The 20,810-nt window shown below is 63.1% G+C and overlaps 1 protein-coding gene across 2 annotated transcripts in view; it reads left to right on the top strand.

Annotated features, from left to right (window-relative positions):
• Window positions 1-20,810, top strand: part of ZFYVE28 (zinc finger FYVE-type containing 28) — a 35,561-nt gene that overhangs the window by 5,473 nt on the left and 9,278 nt on the right. For both annotated transcript variants that reach the window (XM_036326964.1, XM_036326965.1), the window contains exons 2-8: window positions 7,667-7,807; window positions 8,906-9,043; window positions 9,612-9,814; window positions 10,830-10,919; window positions 11,777-11,866; window positions 12,818-12,919; window positions 14,724-15,992. In XM_036326964.1, the coding sequence (XP_036182857.1) occupies window positions 7,667-7,807; window positions 8,906-9,043; window positions 9,612-9,814; window positions 10,830-10,919; window positions 11,777-11,866; window positions 12,818-12,919; window positions 14,724-15,992 (2,033 nt within the window). The remainder of the gene's footprint in view (window positions 1-7,666; window positions 7,808-8,905; window positions 9,044-9,611; window positions 9,815-10,829; window positions 10,920-11,776; window positions 11,867-12,817; window positions 12,920-14,723; window positions 15,993-20,810) is intronic.

The following is a 20,810-nucleotide window of genomic DNA, read 5'->3' as shown; positions in this document are numbered from 1 at the left end:
CCCGCGCCCTCCCTCCAGTTCCTTGGCTGGAGGCTCAGGATTCAGGAGAGGGCCCAGGGCCGTGGGCGGCGAAGGCCGAGGGGAAGGGGCTGGTGGAATGACAGGTCGGGGATGGGCCTCCTGGTTAAGCCACTGAGGTTTGGGGGCTTGTTAACAACCGGGCTGTCCGAGTGCACCCTGTTTTCCACATGAGGTCTCGGGCCCTCCCAGCAGCCAGGGGCCCAGCGGGAGGGGCTGGAGCTGTCCTCAGTGCTGACCTGAGTCTCATCTGGTGCAGCAGTTGCCCACCAGGCACCCAGATGTCGGTGGGGACCGGCGTTGGGAGGACAGGAGTGAATGGGTTTAAACCGGCTGAAGAGGTTGCACTGCGGGAGGAGGGTAGGATGTGTCACGCACGGTGGCGACCTCTGGGGGGAGCCGGTGCGCTGAATGGAGCGGCCTCCCCTCCGCACAGGGAGGTTGAGGCTCTGCCTCCGTTCCCATGGGGGGGGGGGTGGTGGCGGAGGGGGGGCACTTCGCGTGGGACCCCCTTGCTGGCCGGGCCCTCGGGCTCTGCGTGGGAGTCTGCGCGCCTCTGCCGTGGGGGTACTCCAGCGTGCTCCCCCCAACCATGGCACGGGCTGGGGGAGATGGGTTAGCGTGTGGAGGGGTGGGGGGGTGTAGGGCAGACATTTTTATCTTCGGATTTTCCGTTTTTGAGGATGATTCTAATGATTTTTAGGGATGTTATAAAATAGCCTAAAAGGACAGTAAACTACCTAAATGGCAGCCGCGCCCTGGCCAAGGTGGCTCAGTTGATTGGTAGCGGTTCAGTTTCCGGTCAGGGCACATCCCCAGGTTGGGGGTTCGATCCCCAGCTGGGGTGCGTGTGGGAGGCAACCCATCAATGTTTCTCTCTCACACTGACATTTCTCTCCCTCTCTCCTTTCCTCTAAGATCAATAAAAAACAAACAAACAATGTCAGATGCATTTAAGAACCCCCCGTGCTCATGGTAACATCCATAACGGCCAGAAGGCCCGCCCACGATGACTGGGCAGGTGAAGGGGGTCTGTGCTCACCCGAGTGTTACTCAGCCACGAAAAGGGAGGAACTAACTACCTGCTACCACACGAGCGAGCCCGAAACACGGTGCTGGGCCGGAAGCCAGACACAGGCCACAGTGTGTGCTCCTGTGCACGCGGAACACTGCACGCGCAGAACAGGCGAGTCCAGAGACAGCGGAGCTGGGCGGGGAGGGAGGGGGGTGGCGGCTGAGGGACGCGGGTCTCCTCTGGGGCAATGAGAAGGTTCTACAACTAGAGACAGAGGGTTGGACAACAGTGTGAATGTACCACGTGCCACTGACTTGCTCACTTTAAAATGGCTCATTGGCCCAGCCGCGTGGCTCAGCGGTTGAGCGTTGACCTATGAACCAGGAGGTCAGGGTTCGATTCCCGGTCAGGGACATGCCTGGGTTGTGGGTCTCGATCCCCAGTGGGGGGCGTGCAGGAGGCAGCCGGTCCATGATTCTCCCTCATCATTGATGCTTCTCTCTCCCTCTCCCTTCCTCTCTGAAATCAATAAAAATACACATTTTAAAAATGGTTAATTGTATGTTATGTGACTTTCACCGCAATAAACAAAAGGGTTTGGCATCTGGGGAGGTCTTTTCGGAGAAGCGCCGCGTCCCTGGCGGTCACGGGGGTGGGGGTGGGGGTGGGGAGACGCTCTGCGGCTGAGCGGAAAGATGCTCGGCCGTCTCTCCAGGGGCTGCTGTTCGAGGCCCAGCTCGGAGCCCACAGGTCCCTCTCCCTGGATCCGAGGGCCAGGCCATCCTCAGAGGCCGTCAGCTCCGCCTCCTGGTGGTGGACGGGACACTGTGTCCTGGGGTCACTCCCGTGGTGGCCCCGGCGTGAGGTGTGGGGTGGGTGATGGGTGGCAGGGACTGGGGGCCAGGGCTGGCTCTGGGTTGAGCTCCGGTTGAGCTCCGGTGGGCGGGTTCGAGGCCCACTCACACCCACTCAGCTGTGCCCTGGCCGGCGGCCGGGAAGGCATCACACCCAGCTTGGTTCCCCGTGGGCCTGAGTCACCTGGGGCCGGCAGAGTAACTCCTCTGAGTGGACTTCCCGGGAAAAGCTCCAGCCCTCGGGAGATAGGGTTCCTGGAGGCCGAGTCAGCCAGCAGCAGGCCGACAGCCCGGGGGAGACGCAGGCCCCGCCCATGAGGGAGCTGAGGGAGAGTCAGGACGGGAGGCGCCGGGGACACCAGCCCTTGAACGCAGGAGCCTCCGAGGTGAGGCAGCGTCACCGGGTTTATTGGCTTATTTATTTATTTAGCATTTTTCTAAACATATTTTTATTGTTTTCAGAGAGGTAGAGGGAAAGAGAGATAGAAACATCAATAATGAGAGAGAATCATTGATCGGCTGCCTCCTGCACGCCCCCCACTGGGGATTGAGCCCACAACCCAGGCATGTGCCCTGGACCGGAATCGAACCTGGGACCCTTCAGTCCGCAGGCCGACGCTCTATCCACCGAGCCAAACGGGCTAGGGCTTTATTTAGCATTTTAATAATAATTTTATTTACCCCATATATCCGAAGTATATTTGATGTGGAAATACAATCAATAAATCCAAATTAATACATATAAGTTGGTTCTATTCACATGAACTAATTTGGATTTATTGATTATACTTCTATTGATCACATATCATATCTACAATAATAAAAGTGTAATATGCTAATTAGATCAGACGTCCTTCTGGACGTCCTTCCTTCCAGACCAAGCCACACTGGGCGGGGGGCGGGGCCAAGGCCCTTGCATGAATTTTGTGCGTGGGGCCTCTAGTACATACATAAAATGAAATTAGTCACTGAATTTAAATGCTAAGAATGAAAACCTGCCCTAGAACAGCTGAGGGGTGGCAGTTACCCCCTGAGCACTGGACCTCACCCCCTTTGCCTGTTCAGTATTGTCCCCTGTGTCCCATACTGGTCTCTCCAGTCTTCTAGATCATTCCCTAGAGGTGAAACCTGCTGTGACCTCTGGTCTCTAAAACAGTACCAGCCCGGCCGGCGTGGCTCAGTGGTTGAGCACCAACCTATGAACCGGGAGGCCCCAGGGTGATTCCCGGTCAGGGCACATGCCCGGGTTGCAGGCTTTATCCCCAGTGTGGGGCGTACAGGAGGCAGCCGATCAGTGATTCTCTCTCATCACTGATGTTTCTCTCTCTCCCTCTCCTTTCCTCTCTGAGATCGATAAAAATATTTGTTTTAAACAGAGAGAAGGGGGTCCTGAGACCTGAGACGTGGCTGCTGAGGCGTGAAGTGCGGGACCCAGAAACGCTGCCAGCAGCCGGCAGATGGTGGGCCCCAAAGAGCTCACGCCTTGACCCCCAGAGCCTGGGAGTAGCAGGGGTCACATGCAGGTTGCACATGGAGCCAAGGCCACCAGGCGGCTGCCTTGTGAGATGGCCCTGGATTGGCCGGGGGGGGGGGCAGTGTGACCATAGGGGCCTCCGTGGAGGAGGGGCAGCAGTGGAGGGGGGGCCGAAGATGGCCAGAGGGAGCTGGGACTGGACCGACGTGCACCGTTGGGCTTCCAAGAGGAGCGCGGCCTCGAGATGCCGGAAGAGCTGGGGACACAGGTCTCCCTGAGACCCTCCAGAGGGAGCGTTCCTGTGACCCCGGTTTTAGCTGCTGACCCTGTGCTGGGGCTCTGTCCTCAGAGCGCTGCAGTAATGCCTCCTGCTGTTTAACCGCCGAGTTGGGAGTGAACTGTTACAGGGAGCCATGGCCGCCTCCTGGGGACAGTGCCCACAGCCAGGGCATTCACGAATCTGCTCGGCAGCGGGGCTGCGTGCCCGTGGGCTCGCCGAGGGGCGCCGGCTGCAGAAGTCACTCCACGGGCAGCGCACAGGATGTGACAAATCAAAGCCCCGCTCAAAATATCACACACGCGTGACATCCTTTTTATAGCGTTAAAAACAACCCAAAATACATCGAGACTCCGTGTGGCAGCAGCCACGCTGTGCTCAAGGGCCGCGTGAGTCAGGATGCGGGAGCCGGGAGCTGTGGGGAGCAGGAGCGGGCTGGGGTGATGGGCTCCCGGGCTGTGTGATTGGGGGGCCCCAGGGTGGTTCCCCTCGGGGCCTGCAAAGGAGCATGGTGGACTTCGTGGCAATAAGACACCTGTGGTGGCGAGAAGGACGGAGCCGAGGTCCTTCGGGGGGAGCTTGGCAGCTCCGCTTCCTTCCAGGGCAGAGGCAGAGGCCCCTGGTTTTGCCTGGAGCTGCAAACTCCAGGGCCAATGCCACGCCACGAGGCTGGCTGTCTCATTCCAGCGCTGTCATCACCCCCAGAGGAGGCCCCGTACCTGTGCCGCCACCGCCCTCCCCGTCCCCCCCCCCCCCCCCCCCCCCCGAGGAGCAGCTTTTAAGGATTAGATGTGGCTTATGATGACTCATCGCTCTCTGTGTATTTAAGGAGGACGAAGGTCAGCAGGGTGGTGGGGTGCACCGGCCGCCCCTGACCCCACGGCGCCACCCCGTAGCTGTGTGACCTTGGCCGGTGTCTTGGCCTCTCTGTGCCCAGTTTCCTGCCCTCCAGATGAGACGGGCACGGGCATTGCACACAGGGCCGTGGGGAGGAGAGGGGACGGTGCTGCTGGGCAGGCTGGAGCCTGACCCCCCGCAGGTGCTGAGCAGGAGGACTCTGATGGGATGAACCACAGACACGCTGTCCCCATCTGACAGCCTGCAGGGCCAGCTTTTCTCCCCCAGAGAGCCGAGGTCTCCGGTGGGCAGCCTGGCTCCACACGCCTGCCTCCGGCCCCTGAATATGCTGGGTCCGGCCCGACTGCGGGCGGCACTGCACAGCGCACTCGCCTCGAGACAGGTGCCATCGGGGCGGACCTGGCCACACCGCCCTCAGAAGCAGGCGCTTTCTCCCTGACCGGTGTGGCTCAGTGGATGAAGCATCTGCCTGAGGACTGAAGGGTCCCGGGTTTGATTCTGGTCAAGGGCACGTACCTTGGGTGCAGGCTCCATCCTGGACCTGGTCGGGGCCCCTGTGGGGAGTAACCAGGGGATGTGTCTCACATCGATGTGTCTCTCTGTTTCTCACCCTCCCACTCTCTCTAAAAATCAATGGGAAAAAAGGATTAACAAAGAAAGAAACAGGAGTCCTCTGAGACATGTCAGTCTATTAGATGTTTATAAAAATAAAAGAAGCAGGCGCTTTCTGTGCGGCTGCCGCTCCCAGCGGAGGGCCCGGGGCTCGGCATGCGGGTGGCTTGTGGCGTGAGGCCCGCAGGTCCCCGCGTGTCTGAGTGCACCACTCACGGCCTGGTGTCCAGCCCTGCCTGCGGGGTCAGGAGGGGAGGCCTGCCTGGCGAGACGTGGCTGGAGCGTGCCCGGCAGCAGCTGTCCAGCACGGGGAGCCTCCACGGTGGTCTCTGCCGTCCACTCTTCCCGGGCCCAGGCGGTCGGAGCCCCCGGCGGGGGCAGCTGGGGTGTCCCAGCCCCTCCTCCTGGTCAGCGCCTGCCCTGGGCAGACCTCCCCTGGTGCTGGCGGGCCCCCCAGCTGGAGAGGCGGCCTCTGACCACCTGGTCCAGAGGGAAGGGTGCGGGCGGACAGCTGGGGACCACGCTTTCGTGGCCCCATCTGAAGGTGGTTCCTCACGGCTGCCTGGAATGAGGGGGTGGCCAGGCCCTGTTTTCCTGCAACAAATAAAACAACAAAAATGAGTGTTTTTCTGGCTGTACTGGTCATTCCTCAGAAAGTCATACCTACTCCTCGCAGAGTAAGCTCAGACTTCAGGCTGCCGGGAAGGCCTCGCCCGCCCTGGAGAGCTGTCTGGACTTTGGTGAATCTCAGAGGAGGACTCTGGCCTGGTCTGCAGTGTCTCTTAGGGACGGAACCTTCTAGATCTGCAGGGGCCTGCTGAGCTTCCCTCAGGAACGCCAGGAGGTCGCTGAGTGTCGATGTGGGCACGTGTCGCACCAGACGATGCATTCAAGGCATTTTGACGAGAGATGGTGCGTGTGACGGTGAGTGCAGCCGTGGTGTTGGGTGCCCCGACCACTTGGGGTGTCAGGACGCCCGCGGTGCCGCTAAGGGAAAGGTGACCGCGGCCGCCGGCCCCTTCCTGGCAGGAGTGACCGACTGGCAGCAGATTCTTCTTCCAACTGGGTCTTTGGTTTCAGTAAAACGGACGGAGGCCTGAGCCGCACGGCCCAGCCTCAGAGCTGGTTCTGATCCTGTGGTTTCTCGCTGTGATCTGGGTCCAGAGCGGGCCCCCGGCGCCGCCCCTCCCGCCAATCCGTGTTCTGTGATGGGCACCGGGCACGGCCAGTGCTGCTAAGCGTTCTTTGATTCTTGATAAACTGGGCGATAGCCACAGTGGAGGAGGGCGGGCGAGGGCGCCAGCTGTGGTCCCGCCTCTGTCCCACCCTGGGCAGCCCGGAGGCCGGAGGGGTCCTTCAGTCCCGGGCGCTGTGGCTCCCTTGGGGCCCCTCCAGGTGTCCACAGGCCCCACCGCATCCCCGGCCGACCTGGAAGTTCAAGAGTGAACCCTGGGTGGGGGGTCAGAGGGCGAGTTTCTGTTCCTCGGTTCAGGCTGACGACTCCCTGCCCCCCAGATGCTGCCCTAAAACCAAGAGGAGGTGCCAGGATGGGAAAAGGGCCGTAATGCAGGACGGGGGAGGGGCTGGCCTCTGGGGGGCGGGGCGGGGAGCCAGGGCTAAGGGCACCATTCGGAGCTGCAGCCAGCGCCTCTCCTCCCAGCCCCCACCCAGACTACACACGCGTGCGCTCACATTCTTTCACACACACGCAGGGGCACTCACATGTGCACACACAAATGCAACACACTCGTGTACACACCCGCATGCACTCACACGCATGAACCCACATGTGTGCACACACATTCACACAAACACTCATGCACATGTGCGTGTACGTGTGCACATACAGGCACACCCACATGCATAGCCACACGTGCACGCATGTGATGACACGGTGCTCCCCTGCAGTCCCACCTGCACACGTGCTAGTGTCAGCTGTGTGAGCTGAGGGGCTGAGCGCTCAGCCCGCTGAGGCCAGCACTGCCGGGGGTCCGCTGGGTGCGCGTGATGGGCAGCGGGCACCCACCCCTCCAGCCTCCCTGGCCCGCATGCCACTGCCTCCCAGGCTGCGGTTTGCACAGCAGGTGCCGTCACCGGGGGGCGGGGGGTGTTTGGGTGCGAGGTCTGGGTGTGTGCTGAGGGTGGGGGCTGAGTGCGTCTCCGTCAGGTGTGGGCGTGGCCACACCAGCTCAGAGCCACGGCCTCCTGGGGGCATCACCCCCGGTGCCCTCGGTGAGGGAGCTGGTGGTGTGGCCTGGGTGACTGGGGTCCACTCCTAAGCTGGGTGTCAGGACACCATTGGCCAGGAGAACCCTGACCCCACGCTCCCCAGGCCCTTGTGTGGGGCATCCCTCCCTAGGGAAGGAGGGACCTGCCGTTTAGTTGCCTGCGGAGACGCTGCTCTCGGCCTCTAGGAAGCAGCCGGCCCCGTCGTCCTAAAGCCTGGAGACGCTTGTGCAGGAGCCGGCGGGGAGCACACTGCTCGTCGCCTGGGAACAGGCCGCCCCAGGTGCCCACACAGCTCGGTCTGGCTCACGCCTGGGTGCCTGTCTCCCCAGAGGTCGGACCCGCAGCTGCTGGCCCAGTTCTACTATGCGGATGAGGAGCTGAACCAGGTGGCGGCCGAGCTGGACAGCCTGGATGGGCGGAAGGACCCCCAGCGGTGCACCCTGCTCGTCAGCCAGTTCCGCTCCTGCCAGGTGAGTGCAGGCCTGTCCCGGGCGTGGGCCTGTCCCGGGTGTGGCCTGTCCCGGGTGGGGCCTGTCCCGGGTGTGGGCCTGTCCCGGGTGTGGGTCTGTCCCGGGTGTGGGGTCTGTCCCGGGTGTGGGGCCTGTCCCGGGTGTGGGCCTGTCCCGGGTGTGGGCCTGTCCCGGGTGTGGGTCTGTCCCGGGTGTGGGGTCTGTCCCGGGTGTGGGCCTGTCCCGGGTGTGGGGTCTGTCCCGGGTGTGGGGTCTGTCCCGGGTGTGGGCCTGTCCCGGGTGTGGGTCTGTCCCGGGTGTGGCCTGTCCCGGGTGTGGCCTGTCCCGGGTGTGGGCCTGTCCCGGGTGTGGGTCTGTCCCGGGTGTGGGGTCTGTCCCGGGTGTGGGGCCTGTCCCGGGTGGGGCCTGTCCCGGGTGTGGGGCCTGTCCCGGGTGTGGGCCTGTCCCGGGTGTGGGGTCTGTCCCGGGTGTGGGCCTGTCCTGGGTGGGGTCTGTCCCGGGTGTGGGGTCTGTCCCGGGTGTGGGCCTGTCCCGGGTGTGGGTCTGTCCCGGGTGTGGGCCTGTCCCGGGTGTGGCCTGTCCCGGGTGGGGCCTGTCCCGGGTGTGGGCCTGTCCCGGGTGTGGGTCTGTCCCGGGTGTGGGGTCTGTCCCGGGTGTGGGGCCTGTCCCGGGTGTGGCCTGTCCCGGGTGTGGGGCCTGTCCCGGGTGTGGGTCTGTCCCGGGTGTGGGGTCTGTCCCGGGTGTGGGCCTGTCCTGGGTGGGGTCTGTCCCGGGTGTGGGGTCTGTCCCGGGTGTGGGGTCTGTCCCGGGTGTGGGCCTGTCCCGGGTGTGGGTCTGTCCCGGGTGTGGGCCTGTCCCGGGTGGGGCCTGTCCCGGGTGGGGCCTGTCCCGGGTGTGAGCCTGTCCCGGGTGTGGCCTGTCCCGGGTGTGAGCCTGTCCCGGGTGTGGCCTGTCCCGGGTGTGAGCCTGTCCCGGGTGTGGCCTGTCCCGGGTGTGAGCCTGTCCCGGGTGGGGCCTGTCCCGGGTGGGGCCTGTCCCGGGTGGGGCCTGTCCCGGGTGTGGGCCTGTCCCGGGCACTAAGGCCTGTCCCTGTTTCAGGACAACGTGTTAAACATCATTGACCAGATCATGGACGCCTGCATCCCCCAGGACCGCGCCCCCCGGGACTTCTGCGTCAAGTTCCCCGAGGAGATCCGGCACGACAGCCTGGCGGGCCAGCTGTGGTTCGGCGCCGAGGTAGTGGCCCCGCCGGTCCCGGCACGGCCTTGGCGCGTCCAGCCGTTTCTCCGCGAGCCCTGGTCAGCCCCGGGGCATGGCCCCAACTGGCGCCGGTGCTCCCGTGCGCTGGGGGAGGGGACAGGTGACCCCCGCCTGGGCCCCGTTGGCCCTCCCCTCCGCCTGCCTCGGGGTGAGTCCCAGTGAGAGTGTCTGTGGTTTCTGCCGTGACTGCTCTGGACCAGGCGGACCCCGGGGAGCGGGCGCCCACATCCTGTAACGCCGGCCCCGGAGCGAGCAGCGGGGACCATGCGGCAGGAGCTCCCGGGGGTTTCCAGGAGAGAGGACTTGGGGAGGAAGGCCATGCCCCGGCCTAGCCACAGCCCCCTGCAGCCTCCGTGTTCCCTGCGTGCCCAGCGTTGGGGCCACTGCCCTCTCACGGGGCCGGGCTTTGCTCGGTGTGGGGGGACCAGGTCGGAGCTCCGCTCCGTGCAGAGCGGGAGCCAGGGTGGGGGCCAGGGCTGGTGGGGCCTCAGGTCGGGCTCCTCGGGGACTGGGCGTAGGCGGTGACCCCTCCCTCCGCCCGCAGTGCCTGGCCGCCGGCTCCATCATCATGAACCGGGAGCTGGAGAGCATGGCCATGCGCCCGCTGGCCAAGGAGCTGACCCGCAGCCTGGAGGACGTGCGGGGCGCCCTCCGCGACCAGGCGCTGCGGGACCTCAACACCTACACGGAGAAGATGCGGGAGGCGCTGAGGCACTTCGACGTCCTGTTTGCGGAGTTCGAGCTGAGGTGACCTTGCGGGCCACGCGTGTGCTGTAGGCGTGAGGCCACGGCCTCGGCTCTGTCGGGGGGGGGGGGGGTGTGCCTGCTCTGCGGGCTTTTCCGATATTTCCAACTGGAAAACTGCAGCAGGAGGAGCTGCGGCTGGTCAGGGTCAGGGCTGTCTGCAGGGTGGTGACCCCTGGGACTTGGTGTGGGCTGTGGGGGGAGGGAGATGCAGGGGCCACCCCACCCCACCCCACATGCTCAGGGGCTGGCCCCACCACCCAGCTCTGAGCATTCCCCCGCCCTATGCTCCCTCCTTCATGATGCCTGCCCCCCCACCCCCCCTCACCCAGAGAGCTGCCCCCCAGCCCGCCCACAGGCCTCTGTGGGGAAGGGCTCCGACGGCCTGGAGGGAGCACGCTGCGGGCGCCCGCACACAGACCCCGGGCTGGGCCAGGGAGAGCAGCCCTGGGCGCTCACACCACGGTGGTCCTGGCCAACAAAAACGGCATCGTTGCTAGTAGCTGTCCATCTCGAAGGACACCCGCCGGACGCTAAAGGCCTCCTCTCCAGGACGAGGGAGAGATTTGTTCCCTTCCTCCCTGCATTTCCCAAACAAGCTTCATAACCACCGACAGTGAGAGGCAGCCACTCAGGGAGGAAGAATGGTCTCGTCCAGGTAGTGGGTGGAGGGCCATCACCTTTTCCTACCTTCTCAGCCCGTCCCACCTGCCGTGGCTCCCCTGGCGCCTAGATAGCCGGTGCTTAGGGCCTGGGGCGTTCGCCTGCCTGTGTCCTCCTCCCTCCCTCCCTGCCCTTGCTCACTGGTCAGGGCTGGCCAGGCAGCGATGCTGGAGGTGAGCAGGTGGGCAGTGACAGCTCAGCAGCTCAGGACGGGCAGGGCCGAGGAGGCACTGGAAGGGGCCTGACCCAGAGCAGCTCTGTCCTGACGGGGGTCACGCTGGCGGCTGTGCGTTTACGCGGCACAGACGTGGGTGGCGGTGGGATTCAGCCCTCGCTCACTCTCCCTGTGGTGCAGCTACGTCTCGGCCGTGGTGCCCGTGAAGTCGCCCCGGGAGTACTACGTGCAGCAGGAGGTCATCGTGCTGTTCTGCGAGACCGTGGAACGGTGAGCCACCCGTTGCCCAGGGCCCGGCCACAGCCTGGGGCAGGGGCAGCCGTGGGGGGCACCCACCTTGTCACCGGGGTCCCCAGCAGGGCCAGGCCGGCCCCTCCCCTCCCTTGTCCTCGTGCCCGGGGGTGGGCAGTCCCGAGAGGCCCCTCCTCAGGGCTGCAGCCTCTTCCTCAGCGCTCCCCCCTCGCTCCCCCATCTTTCCTCTGGGCCCAGAGGCAGACCCTGCAGCTGAAGTTCATGTGACAGAAAATTCACCCACAGGACAAGCTGCACAGGCTCAGCCTCCAGGAGCTGACCTCCTCCTCCTCCAGCTCCTCCCCTCCCCCTTCCACCTGTTCATCTGCACACCCCCATGCCCCCACCCATCTCCTCCCCCTCCTCCTCTCCCTCCTCCCCCTCCCTCCTCCTCACCCCCCCCTCCCAGTCAGGGTGGGGCCCTGGCTGGGTGTCAGGTCCCAAATGGGTTTGGGGGCAGCTCTCCAGTCAGCTCGCGCCTGGGGATGTGAAGTCAGACTCCGAGTGGACTGGGGACTGATGGAGCCCGGAGTGGTCTCTGTATGTGACTAGGGCCCTGCTGCTGGGCTCGTTGTGAAATCGCCTGCTGTGGCCTCCTAAGCCGTGGCTGTTTTAAGATGGAGTATTCGGTGTTGACCTGTCGAGGCATTTCACTCACCCGCGGGAGAGAGGCTCTGACTGCGTCGCTGGGATCAGCAGGGGGAGGGGGGTCAGCGCAGGCCGCCCTGCCCACACCTGCGAGGGCTCAGGGCGCATGCGTCACCTTCCGACTGTCCGCCCGGCATGGGCGCGGGTCTGACCCAGGCCCTGCCCTCCTCACTGTGCCCCCCGGCCAGGGCCCTGGACTGCGGGTACCTGACCCAGGACATGATTGACGACTACGAGCCCGCCCTCATGTTCACCATCCCCAGGCTGGCCATCGTGTGGTGAGTGTCCCTCCCCCGGACTGTCCTTCGGCAGGAACCGGGCAGGGCCGTCCAGTCCGGCGGCTCCGCCTGTTGCTGATAAATGGTGCTCACACCCCCGAAGGTGGCTGCTCCCACTTCTGCTTGGCTCTGGGGGTAGATGGCTTTGGGTCTCGTTGTCAGAAACTCTAGGGGTGTCCGTTGCCCAGGTGTGGGGCTCAGGGACAGTCTTGTGCTGAAGGATGTGGTTGCCGAGGCGACAGGCCGCCCAGGTGGTGGTTATCTGATGGTCCCTCGAGTGACCATTGTCAGAACAGGACACAGTTTGAGTGACAGTTCTCATTGCTTTCCTCTGAACATATTTAAGATTTGGTCTCACCTGGCTGGCGTGGCTCAGTGGTAGAGTATTGACCTATGAACCAGGAGGTCATGGTTCGATTCCGGTCAAGGGCACAGGCCCGAGTGGCAGGCTCAATCCCCAGTGGGGAGGCGTCCAGGAGGCAGCCAATCAATGATTCTCTCTCATCGTTGGTGTTTCTCTGTCTCTCTCCCTCTCCCTTCCTTTCTGATATCAATAAAAATATCCTATATAATAAAAGGCTAATATGCAAATTGTCCCCTAGGAAGTTTGACCAGGTGTTTGATAGCTCGCTATGATGTGCGCTGACCACCAGGGGGCAGCGTGGACTATGGCGGGTGACCAGCTGCGGTGGCGGGGTGCTGAGGGAGCGAGGGAAGGAGGAGTCAGGGAACCTGATTGGCCCTGATCACAGGCCAGGCCTAGGGACCCTACCTGTGCACAAATTTTGTGCACCAGACCTCTAGTATTTAGAAAAAAAAAAAAAAGGATTGGGTCTTGAGGCGAAGCATGTGCCGCGCTGGGTGTGGGGTGGCCTGGAGGCCCCAGTGCGTCTGGGCGCACCCAGCAGCCACGGGGCCTGAAGCCAGCTGGCTTTTGTGTCTTGAATGCAGCGGCCTTGTGGTCTACGCGGACGGACCCCTAAACTTGGACCGCAAGGCGGAAGACATGTCCGAGCTGTTCCGGCCCTTCCACACGTTGCTGCGGAAAATAAGGTGTGGAGGGCAGGAGGATGGGGCGGGGGGTGCTGGCGTCGGCAGCCCCCCAGCCTTCCGCTCTGCAGGACTGGGGGGCAGTTACCGGCCCTCTCCTGCTCCCGCGCGGGCGCTGGGGCCTTGGCCGTGGTCTCCGCTGCTGGTTTATGGCGCCGAGGGCCCTGTGTAGCTCTGTGCCCGTCCTTCCCACGGGACCACATTCTCTGTTGTGGCCTTTGTGCCTGGAGACCGGCAGCGTCACTGCCCTGCGGGGTCCCGCCCGCCCGTTGTGCCGTTTCAGGGCCCTGTCGGGGCCTGGCTCGCAGGACAGGCTGTGAAACGGGTTCTGAGCACAAGATGTGCGGTTCTGAGAGGCACTCTTTTTTAAAAAAATATATGTTTTTATTGATTTTAGAGAGAGAGGAAGAGAGAGGGAGAGAGAGAAACGCCAATGATGAGCCCTGGCCGGTTTGGCTCAGTGCATAGAGCGTCAACCTGCGGACCGAAGGGTCCCGGGTTCGATTCCGGAATTACAGTGAAGGGCATGAACCTCAGTTGCAGGCATCTCCCCAGCCTGGGCCCTGGCCAGCGCACGTGCAGGAGGCAACCAATCGAGTGTTTCTCTCACATCGATGCTTCTCTCTGTCGTTCCCTCTCTCTAAAAATCAGTGGAGAAATATCCTCGGGTGCGGATTAAAAAAAAGAAGAAGAAAGAAAAACATCAATGATGAGAGAGATCGGCTCATCGGCTGCCTCCCGCACCCCCCACTGGGATCGAGCCCACAACCAGGCACGTGCTCTGACTGGGAGTTGAACTGGTTACCACTTGGCTCCGGGTTCGACGCTAGCTGCTCAGCAGCGCTGGCCGACTGGCGGCCTCTTTTCCGTGTGCCCCTCCGTGATGGCCCCGGAGCGTTCAGTGTGGGACTCGGACCCCAGGCTGGCCCGCGCTTCTCCCTGACAGAGCCACTGCTCACCCCATGAAAGTCACTCCGCCTCCTGGTCTCTGGCTCAATGCCCCTTCCTCCAGGAAGTCTCCCCAGACTCGGCCAGGTGCCCTCCGTTTTCCTTTATTGCAGTTGTCACTATTGTAGTTCAGTAATCACTCATATAAATACTTATTTTCTGCGTCTTCCAACACAGCCCCCCAGGGCAGGGACCATGCCTGTCTTGCTGCGCGTGCCCCGTGCCCAGCACACACGGCTCAGACACGGCTGTGGAGCAGGAGGAGGAAGGCTGTATGGGAGCCAGCACATGGCTCTTCACTCCCAGATGTTTTCATTGCTGTGATTACCACATCCCCGAGGCCCAGGCTCTCTTGTTTCCGCCACAGGTTCCAGAACCTGGCTGTTAAGAAGGAAACTGCCCGGCCAGCGTGGCTCAGGGGTTGAGCTCTGACCTAGGAACCAGGAGGTCACAGTTCGATTCCCAGTCAGGGCACATGCCCGTTGCGAGCTGGACCCCCAGCGTGGGGGCCTGCAGGAGGCAGCCGATCAGTGATTCTCTCTCATCACTGATGTTTCTCTCTCCCTCTCCCTTCCTCTCTGAGATCAATAAAAATATGTTTAAAAAGTAGATATATATTTAAAAAAGAAAAGAAGGAACCCCCTCCCCCACCCCCCCGCGGGAGCCGGTGCCTCACTTTATCGTGGAGGAAGTGTGTGCGTGTGAACTGAATGGCGAGCGATTATGCCCGTTGCTTCCCTGCGGGCGCCGGAAGGCAGCACCACCTGCTCCTGGCAGAGGCGGAGGCCGGGTGGCGTTGGGGCCCTCACCCCGAGGTCTGGTCCCTCTGGGGCCCTCACCCCGGGGTCTGGTCCCGTAGGGATTTGCTGCAGACGCTGACGGAGGACGAGCTGCACACGCTGGAACGGAACCTCTGCATTTCCCACGACGTGGAGTTCCCCCTCCGCACAGACGTGCCCGTGCCCCCGGCCCTGGTGCCCGCCTTCCCGGCGCCCCTCCCACCTGAGGAGCTGCTCCCCGCCAAGGCCAAGGACCTGGAGGCCGAGCTGGCCTGCTCCATGCAGTACGACGACCAGGAGCTGGAGCAGCTGAGCCGCATGGTGCACCGGGCCGGGGACGCCATGTCCTCCCTGCTGTCCCCCCCCAGCGCCTGCCAGTCCCCCGCACGCAGGCCGGGAAGCGAGGACAGCCCCCGGGTGGAGGCCTCCCCGGGCCGCAGGCTGCGGCCCTCGGGCAGCGACGAGGAGGAGGGCAGGGTGTTCTTCATGGACGATGTGGAGGGGGCAGCCGAGGCCCCGGGCAGCCCCTCCGTGTGGCCGGGTGGCCCCCACGCTGACTCCCAGGAGAGAGAGCAGGGCAGGGAGGCAGGGGGCAGCGTGCCCGCCACCTCGAAGGACGAGGACGACTTGAGCAACAACAACAACGTCCCAGACCAGGACAAGGCCTGGGCGTCGGGCCCCAACTCCTGCAGCTGCCTGGACGCCCAGCCGCACCTGGACGGCTGGGAGGTGACGGCGGACGACGCGGAGACCGCGGAGATGATCGCCCACCGGACGGGGGGCATGAAGCTCTCGGCCACGGTCATCTTCAACCCCAAATCGCCTGCCCTCGTGGACGGCGCCGTCTCTGCCCTGGAAGCGCCCGGAACCGGTGCCTCCCCGTCGGAGACCGTGGCCGAGGGGACGGAGGGCCCCCACAAACTCGGTGCCGCAGCCACCAGCTGCCTCCTGAACTCCTGCGTGTGCTGCGGGGGCTGCCGGGGCGGCAGGGAGGAGGCGGCCGAGAGCCTGCTGGACAAGTGCAGCCCGGGCATCATCGGCACCTCCTATGTCGGCTCCGGCTTGGCCAAGGGCGGGGCCAAGAGGCCGGAGGAGGCCCAGCCCGCCCTGGAGGCACTGCCCGTGGGGTCCCCGGCCCCCCTGCCCCCAGAAGACACCCCCAACCAGGAGCCCAGAGCCCCTGCTCCCAGCAAGTGCCTGGCACTCACCTCAGGGCCCGCGGTGGACGCAGCAGACAGGCTGCCGGGCGGTCACGATGGCGGTCAGCAGGAGGAGCCCGAGGCCAGACAGCCGGGCGGTGGACAGCCCTCCGGGGCCGGGGAGGGGAGCCGCAGCCTGTCGGGCCCCAGGTAAGAGCTCTGGCCCCTAGGCTCACCCTCTGACTGCACTGGGGGCGTGTTGTGTGGGCTGATTCTCTGTCGAGGTGCTCCCACGGGCCCTCGGGGGTGGGGTGTCGGGGGGAGGGGTGGCAGGGCCTCCTGGGCACGGTGGCAACATCCCGCCCAGAAATGTCCCCATTGGCCCCTGAGGACACAGGTGCCTTTCACGTGGTGGCAGTGCTAAGCCCATGGCTCGCCCCCCTGTCCGCATGTGGCCCATCCTGGCCCTGGTGTGACCAGCGTGTGGGTGGGCTGGACAGTGGTGATGGGCGTGGCTTTGTCTTTGCTGCCCCGAGGGTGCCCACCTGACCACTCGGCCACTCGGCCCCCGTGGGCTGCACTCACCCTCAGTGAGGTGTGGGCCCTGGGCCGCCGGGGTGCTGGGACCACCCGAGATCCTCAGGGGGTGCTCTGGGCGCTGCCCTCCCTCCAGGTGCTCCTCTCCCCCGAGGCCCTGACCTATGGGCCCCCGCGCCTGGGCACCTCTGCGGACTCCAGGCGTCTTGGGTCCCTGGCTCCCCTCTCCCGACTTATCCAGACAAAGCAGATCAGCCAGCCGTGCCCCCTCCTCCCTTGACATCGGCAGAGGAGGGGCAGGGTTCGCCTCGGTGGTTCCCACGGGGCCGGTGTGTTGTCACCACAGGCAGGTCTCTCACCAGGACCCTGCATGCAGGGCACCCTCCTGGCCTCGGCCGTGACCACCAGTGGGTGCTCAGCCTGGAGGCTGGATGAGGCCCTCTGTCAGGAGCCGTGGGAGATGGGTACAGAGGTGGTCAGCAGGGTGGACTGGGGAGGGGTCTTCACATCAGGGGGAGGGATCATCACTGGGGGGGGTGGGTCTCCACACCAGGGGGAGGGGTCTCCACACCAGGGGGAGGGGTCTCCACACCAGGGGGTGGGGTCTCCACACCAGGGGGCGGGGTCTCCACACCAGGGGAGGGGTCTGTGGGTACAGGGCCCTGTGCTCTGCCTCCTCCTCTCTGGCCTCGTCCTCCAGCACAGGTATGAGGAGCTGGCTGGGACCCTGTGGTGGTGGGGCCGCTGCTGCTCTCTCCTCCGTGCCGAGTCCCCACGTTTGTGGCCGGACCATAGCCCGTGTGCCCACAGCTGCCTTTCCTGGGTGGGGCCTCAGCCACTCCCCACCCCTCCCCCAGGCCTGGGTATTCCTTGGCTCCATAGATTGGCCTGTTCCGGACACTTCACATAAACAGAATCACACTATAAGTTACGTTTGGTGTCTGGCTTTTTAAAAAATGCATCTTCATTGTTGAAAGTGTTACAGATATCCCCGCTCCCCCCATCCCCCCACCGGCCCCCGCCCCCGCCCCAGGCCTTCCCTACACTGTTGTCTGTGTCCAGGGGTTATGCACACATACATACAAGTGCTGTGGTTAGTTTCTCCCCATCCGCCCCCTCGCCCCCGCCTACCCTCTGGGACTCAACAGTCTGTCCCACGCCGGTGTCTGGCTTCCTACTGCGCATCAGCCCTTCCCTCCTTTTCATGGCTGCGTACTATTCCGTGTGGGGATGGACGTGTTTTGTTTATCCACCTGTCCAGGCGTGTGTGCATGTGCGTGTGTGTGTATGTGTGTGCTAGTCCCACTTTTTGGCTATTATGAACATCTGTGTACAAGTTTTTTAAAAAAAACTATGTTTTTTTATTGATTTCAGGGAGGAAGGGAGAGGGAGGGAGAGATAGAAACATCAATGAGAAAGAATCATCGATCGGCTGCCTCCTGCACGCCCCACCCTGAGGATCAAGCCCGCAACCCGGGCCTGTGCCCTGACCCGGAATTGAACTGTTTTCTCCTGGCTCATACAGAGGTCGATGTTCAACCACTGAGCCACACTGGCTGGGCTGGGTACAAGTTTTTGTGTGTGTGGTCATGTTTCCATTTCTTTTGCTTTGATATCTGGGAGTGGAATTGCTGGGTCACATGGTTTAGCTTTCTTTGTAAATATTTTTTAATGACTTTAGAGAGAGAGAGAGGAAGGGAGAGGGAGAGAGAGAGAAACATAGATCGGTTGCTTCCCATACACACCCCGACTGGGAATCGAAACCACAACCCGGGCATGTGCCCTGACGGGGAATGGAACTGGCAACTTTTCGGTGCACAGGACAACGCCCAGCCCACTGAGCCACACAGGCCAGGGCCGTGGGTTAGCTTTTTGAGGTGCTATCACCTGTTTGCCACAGTGGCTGCCGTTTGCGTGCCCACCATCCTGTTCAGGGTTCATTTCTCACCTGTGCTGTGAGACTGTTTAAACCGGCGGTTCTCAACCTGTGGGTTGCGACCCCTTTGGCGGTCGAACGACCCTTTCACAGGGGTCGCCTAAGACCATCCTGCATATCAGATATTTATGTTACGATTCATAACAGTAGCAGCATTACAGTTATGAAGAAGCAACAAAAATAATTTTATGGTTGGGTCACAACATGAGGAACTGTATTTAAAGGGCCAGGAGGTTGAGAACCACTGGTTTAAACGTTCTCCTGTCCGCGGGGCACACCCCCTGGGACTCACCTGAAATGGCTGTCTGAGGCCAGGCCCCCAGTTCGCCGCAGCGGGTGCCTTTGTTCCCGTTAGCAGCAGATGGTGGACACTGCGTTTGCACTGGGTTTCATTTGTATTTAATTAGGTGGAATGTTTGCATGATTCCCCGTCAGGTCTACGGAATAAGATATAACCAGAGAATTCAGTCTCTCCCCTCATTCGCCCCCTCTCCTGAAGTAACAGGTTTACATTTTTATAGCTTCTCCTAAAACTTTAAAAATAGAAGCAATGGTGCATGTGAGCCCGCACCGCCCACACACATGCTTCCCCTCCTGTTCTTGGCAAAGGCCTCGTCCTGCACACGCTCCTCTCGCCTGGCGTTCCTGGCCGAGCCTGGAGGCTGCCCGTGGTAGCTTCTAGACGTGCCCCCACTGTCACTTTCGGCCGCCTGGGGCCCGCTGTGTGGCTGGGCCCGCGTCACTCACACCGGCTGCTGGCCTTGGGGTGGCCCCGGACTTGGCTCCCAGGAGCGAGCGGCGCCGCAGGGAGCAGCCTCCTGCGCCGTCCCTCTGTGATGAGGCCACTTGGGAGACGGCGCCCGCTGCCTCAGCCATGGCCAGCGGACGGCTCTTCCTCGGGGCGAGTGGATGGGTAAGTGCATCGCTTTTCTGCCAGGCTGATCGGAAAACATCACGCATTCTCTGACGGGCTCCGTGGGTTTCGGTGACTGACCTGCACCCACTCTTTTGCTGTGTGTTCAGGGGACAGCCAGAGGACCCCTGCGCTGTCTGGAGCCCCCTCCTGCCTTCCTGACGTGTCCTGCGTGGACACGGCTCCTTCATGACACGCCTCAGCCCCCAGGCCTCATCAGCTCAGTGCCCACGCCGAAGCTGGGAAAAGGAAGAGAACCCACGGAGAGCCCCACCCTCCGGGATGTCCATAGGTGCAGGGGTCCGAAGGAGGAAGACTGGGGCGGCCGGCTGACCGGACAGCACAGCGTCTGGGTCAGGACCTTGGACAGCGGCGCCCGGGCCCAGCACTGCGTCGGGGGAGCTGGGAACCGGCCAGCAGGTGGCGCTGTTGCACCCACAGGACCCGGCTGATTCCTGGGCGGCTGAGCGAGGCTGGGGAGACGCACCCAGCGACCAGGCGGGGCGCCGACCTCAGGGCGCCTGATGGAACACGGGGCATTGGGAAGACAAGCATGAGATCAAGCAGCCTGCTGCCCAGCCACAGGCAGGGAGTTCACAACATTCCGACGGCGAGACGCCTGGACCTGGTTGGCATTAGGTGATGGCAGCGGCCCCGGGGCGGTGCAGCTGGTCACCCCGCCTGGCAGACGGAGAGACGGCCCGAGAGGCTGTGCCTGAGCCCAGCCGCCTGCAGCGCGAGCCCGTTCTGCCCCCTGGCGTTGTGTCATGTGCCCTTCGCGGGACCCACGTCGGCCTGATCTGACCCTGAGGCCTGGCTGCCCAGCAGGTGCTCCTGTGGCCCCTGCAGTGTGTGCCTGGGGAGGGAACACGGGCCGCCCTGCACTCAGTCACGGGCTCCTCAGACCCGCGGCCACACCTGGAGACGGAGCCATGAAGGAGACGCCCGGGACGGTCTGCTTGTTCTAAGGGCACCACCGGGAGCGTGTTTGCCCCCGAGCGGAGCCGGGCCCAGGTGGAAGGCCGGCTGTCCGGGTCCTGGAGGAGGGTCCAGCCGGGAGGAGCCCCTCTGCGGCATTTCCCCGGCCCAACCTGCGCCCCGTGCTCCCAGCTGTCCCGGCAGAACCGGAACCGATGTCCTCAGCTCTTCTTGCTGCTTCTTTCTCACCTTTTCAGGGTCACAGATCAGCCTTTTTGGGAAAAGTGGCGTTTTTTAAAACCCTCTTGTCCCTGTGTGGACTCACCTCATTATCCAGAACCTTCCGTACGCAGAGCTGGCTGAGTGAGGCCTTTTTCTAGACCCGGAATTCGGTCTGTCTCGAGTGCATCTGCCTGTCCCTGGACGTCCTGCCACCGTGTGTTCCCAGCCTCCTGCCTCCTTCAAAAATAACGCCGACGCTCTTTTTCTCATTATAACGTGGCCCCGTTCACTGTGGAAACGTAGGGAAACATGAATGAGAACGAAGGAGGGAAATAAAACCACCCCAACCCCGTGGGCAGTTTTATTGTTTTTTCACCGAATATTGTTTTGTGATCGCTCCTCCACAAAGCCGCTTCCTCTGTGGTCAGGACCCAGGCTCATTTGTCCTGTCCTTTTCCGTTCGTAGTTTCCCGCGTCGCATGAGCCGTGTGGTCAGGCGCCC

Source organism: Myotis myotis, unplaced genomic scaffold (assembly GCF_014108235.1).
Source record: "Myotis myotis isolate mMyoMyo1 unplaced genomic scaffold, mMyoMyo1.p scaffold_m19_p_1, whole genome shotgun sequence".
Taxonomy (NCBI): domain Eukaryota; kingdom Metazoa; phylum Chordata; class Mammalia; order Chiroptera; family Vespertilionidae; genus Myotis; species Myotis myotis.
The sequence above is the reverse complement of the archived record's forward strand: the minus strand, read 5'-3'. Positions and strand labels throughout refer to the sequence as shown.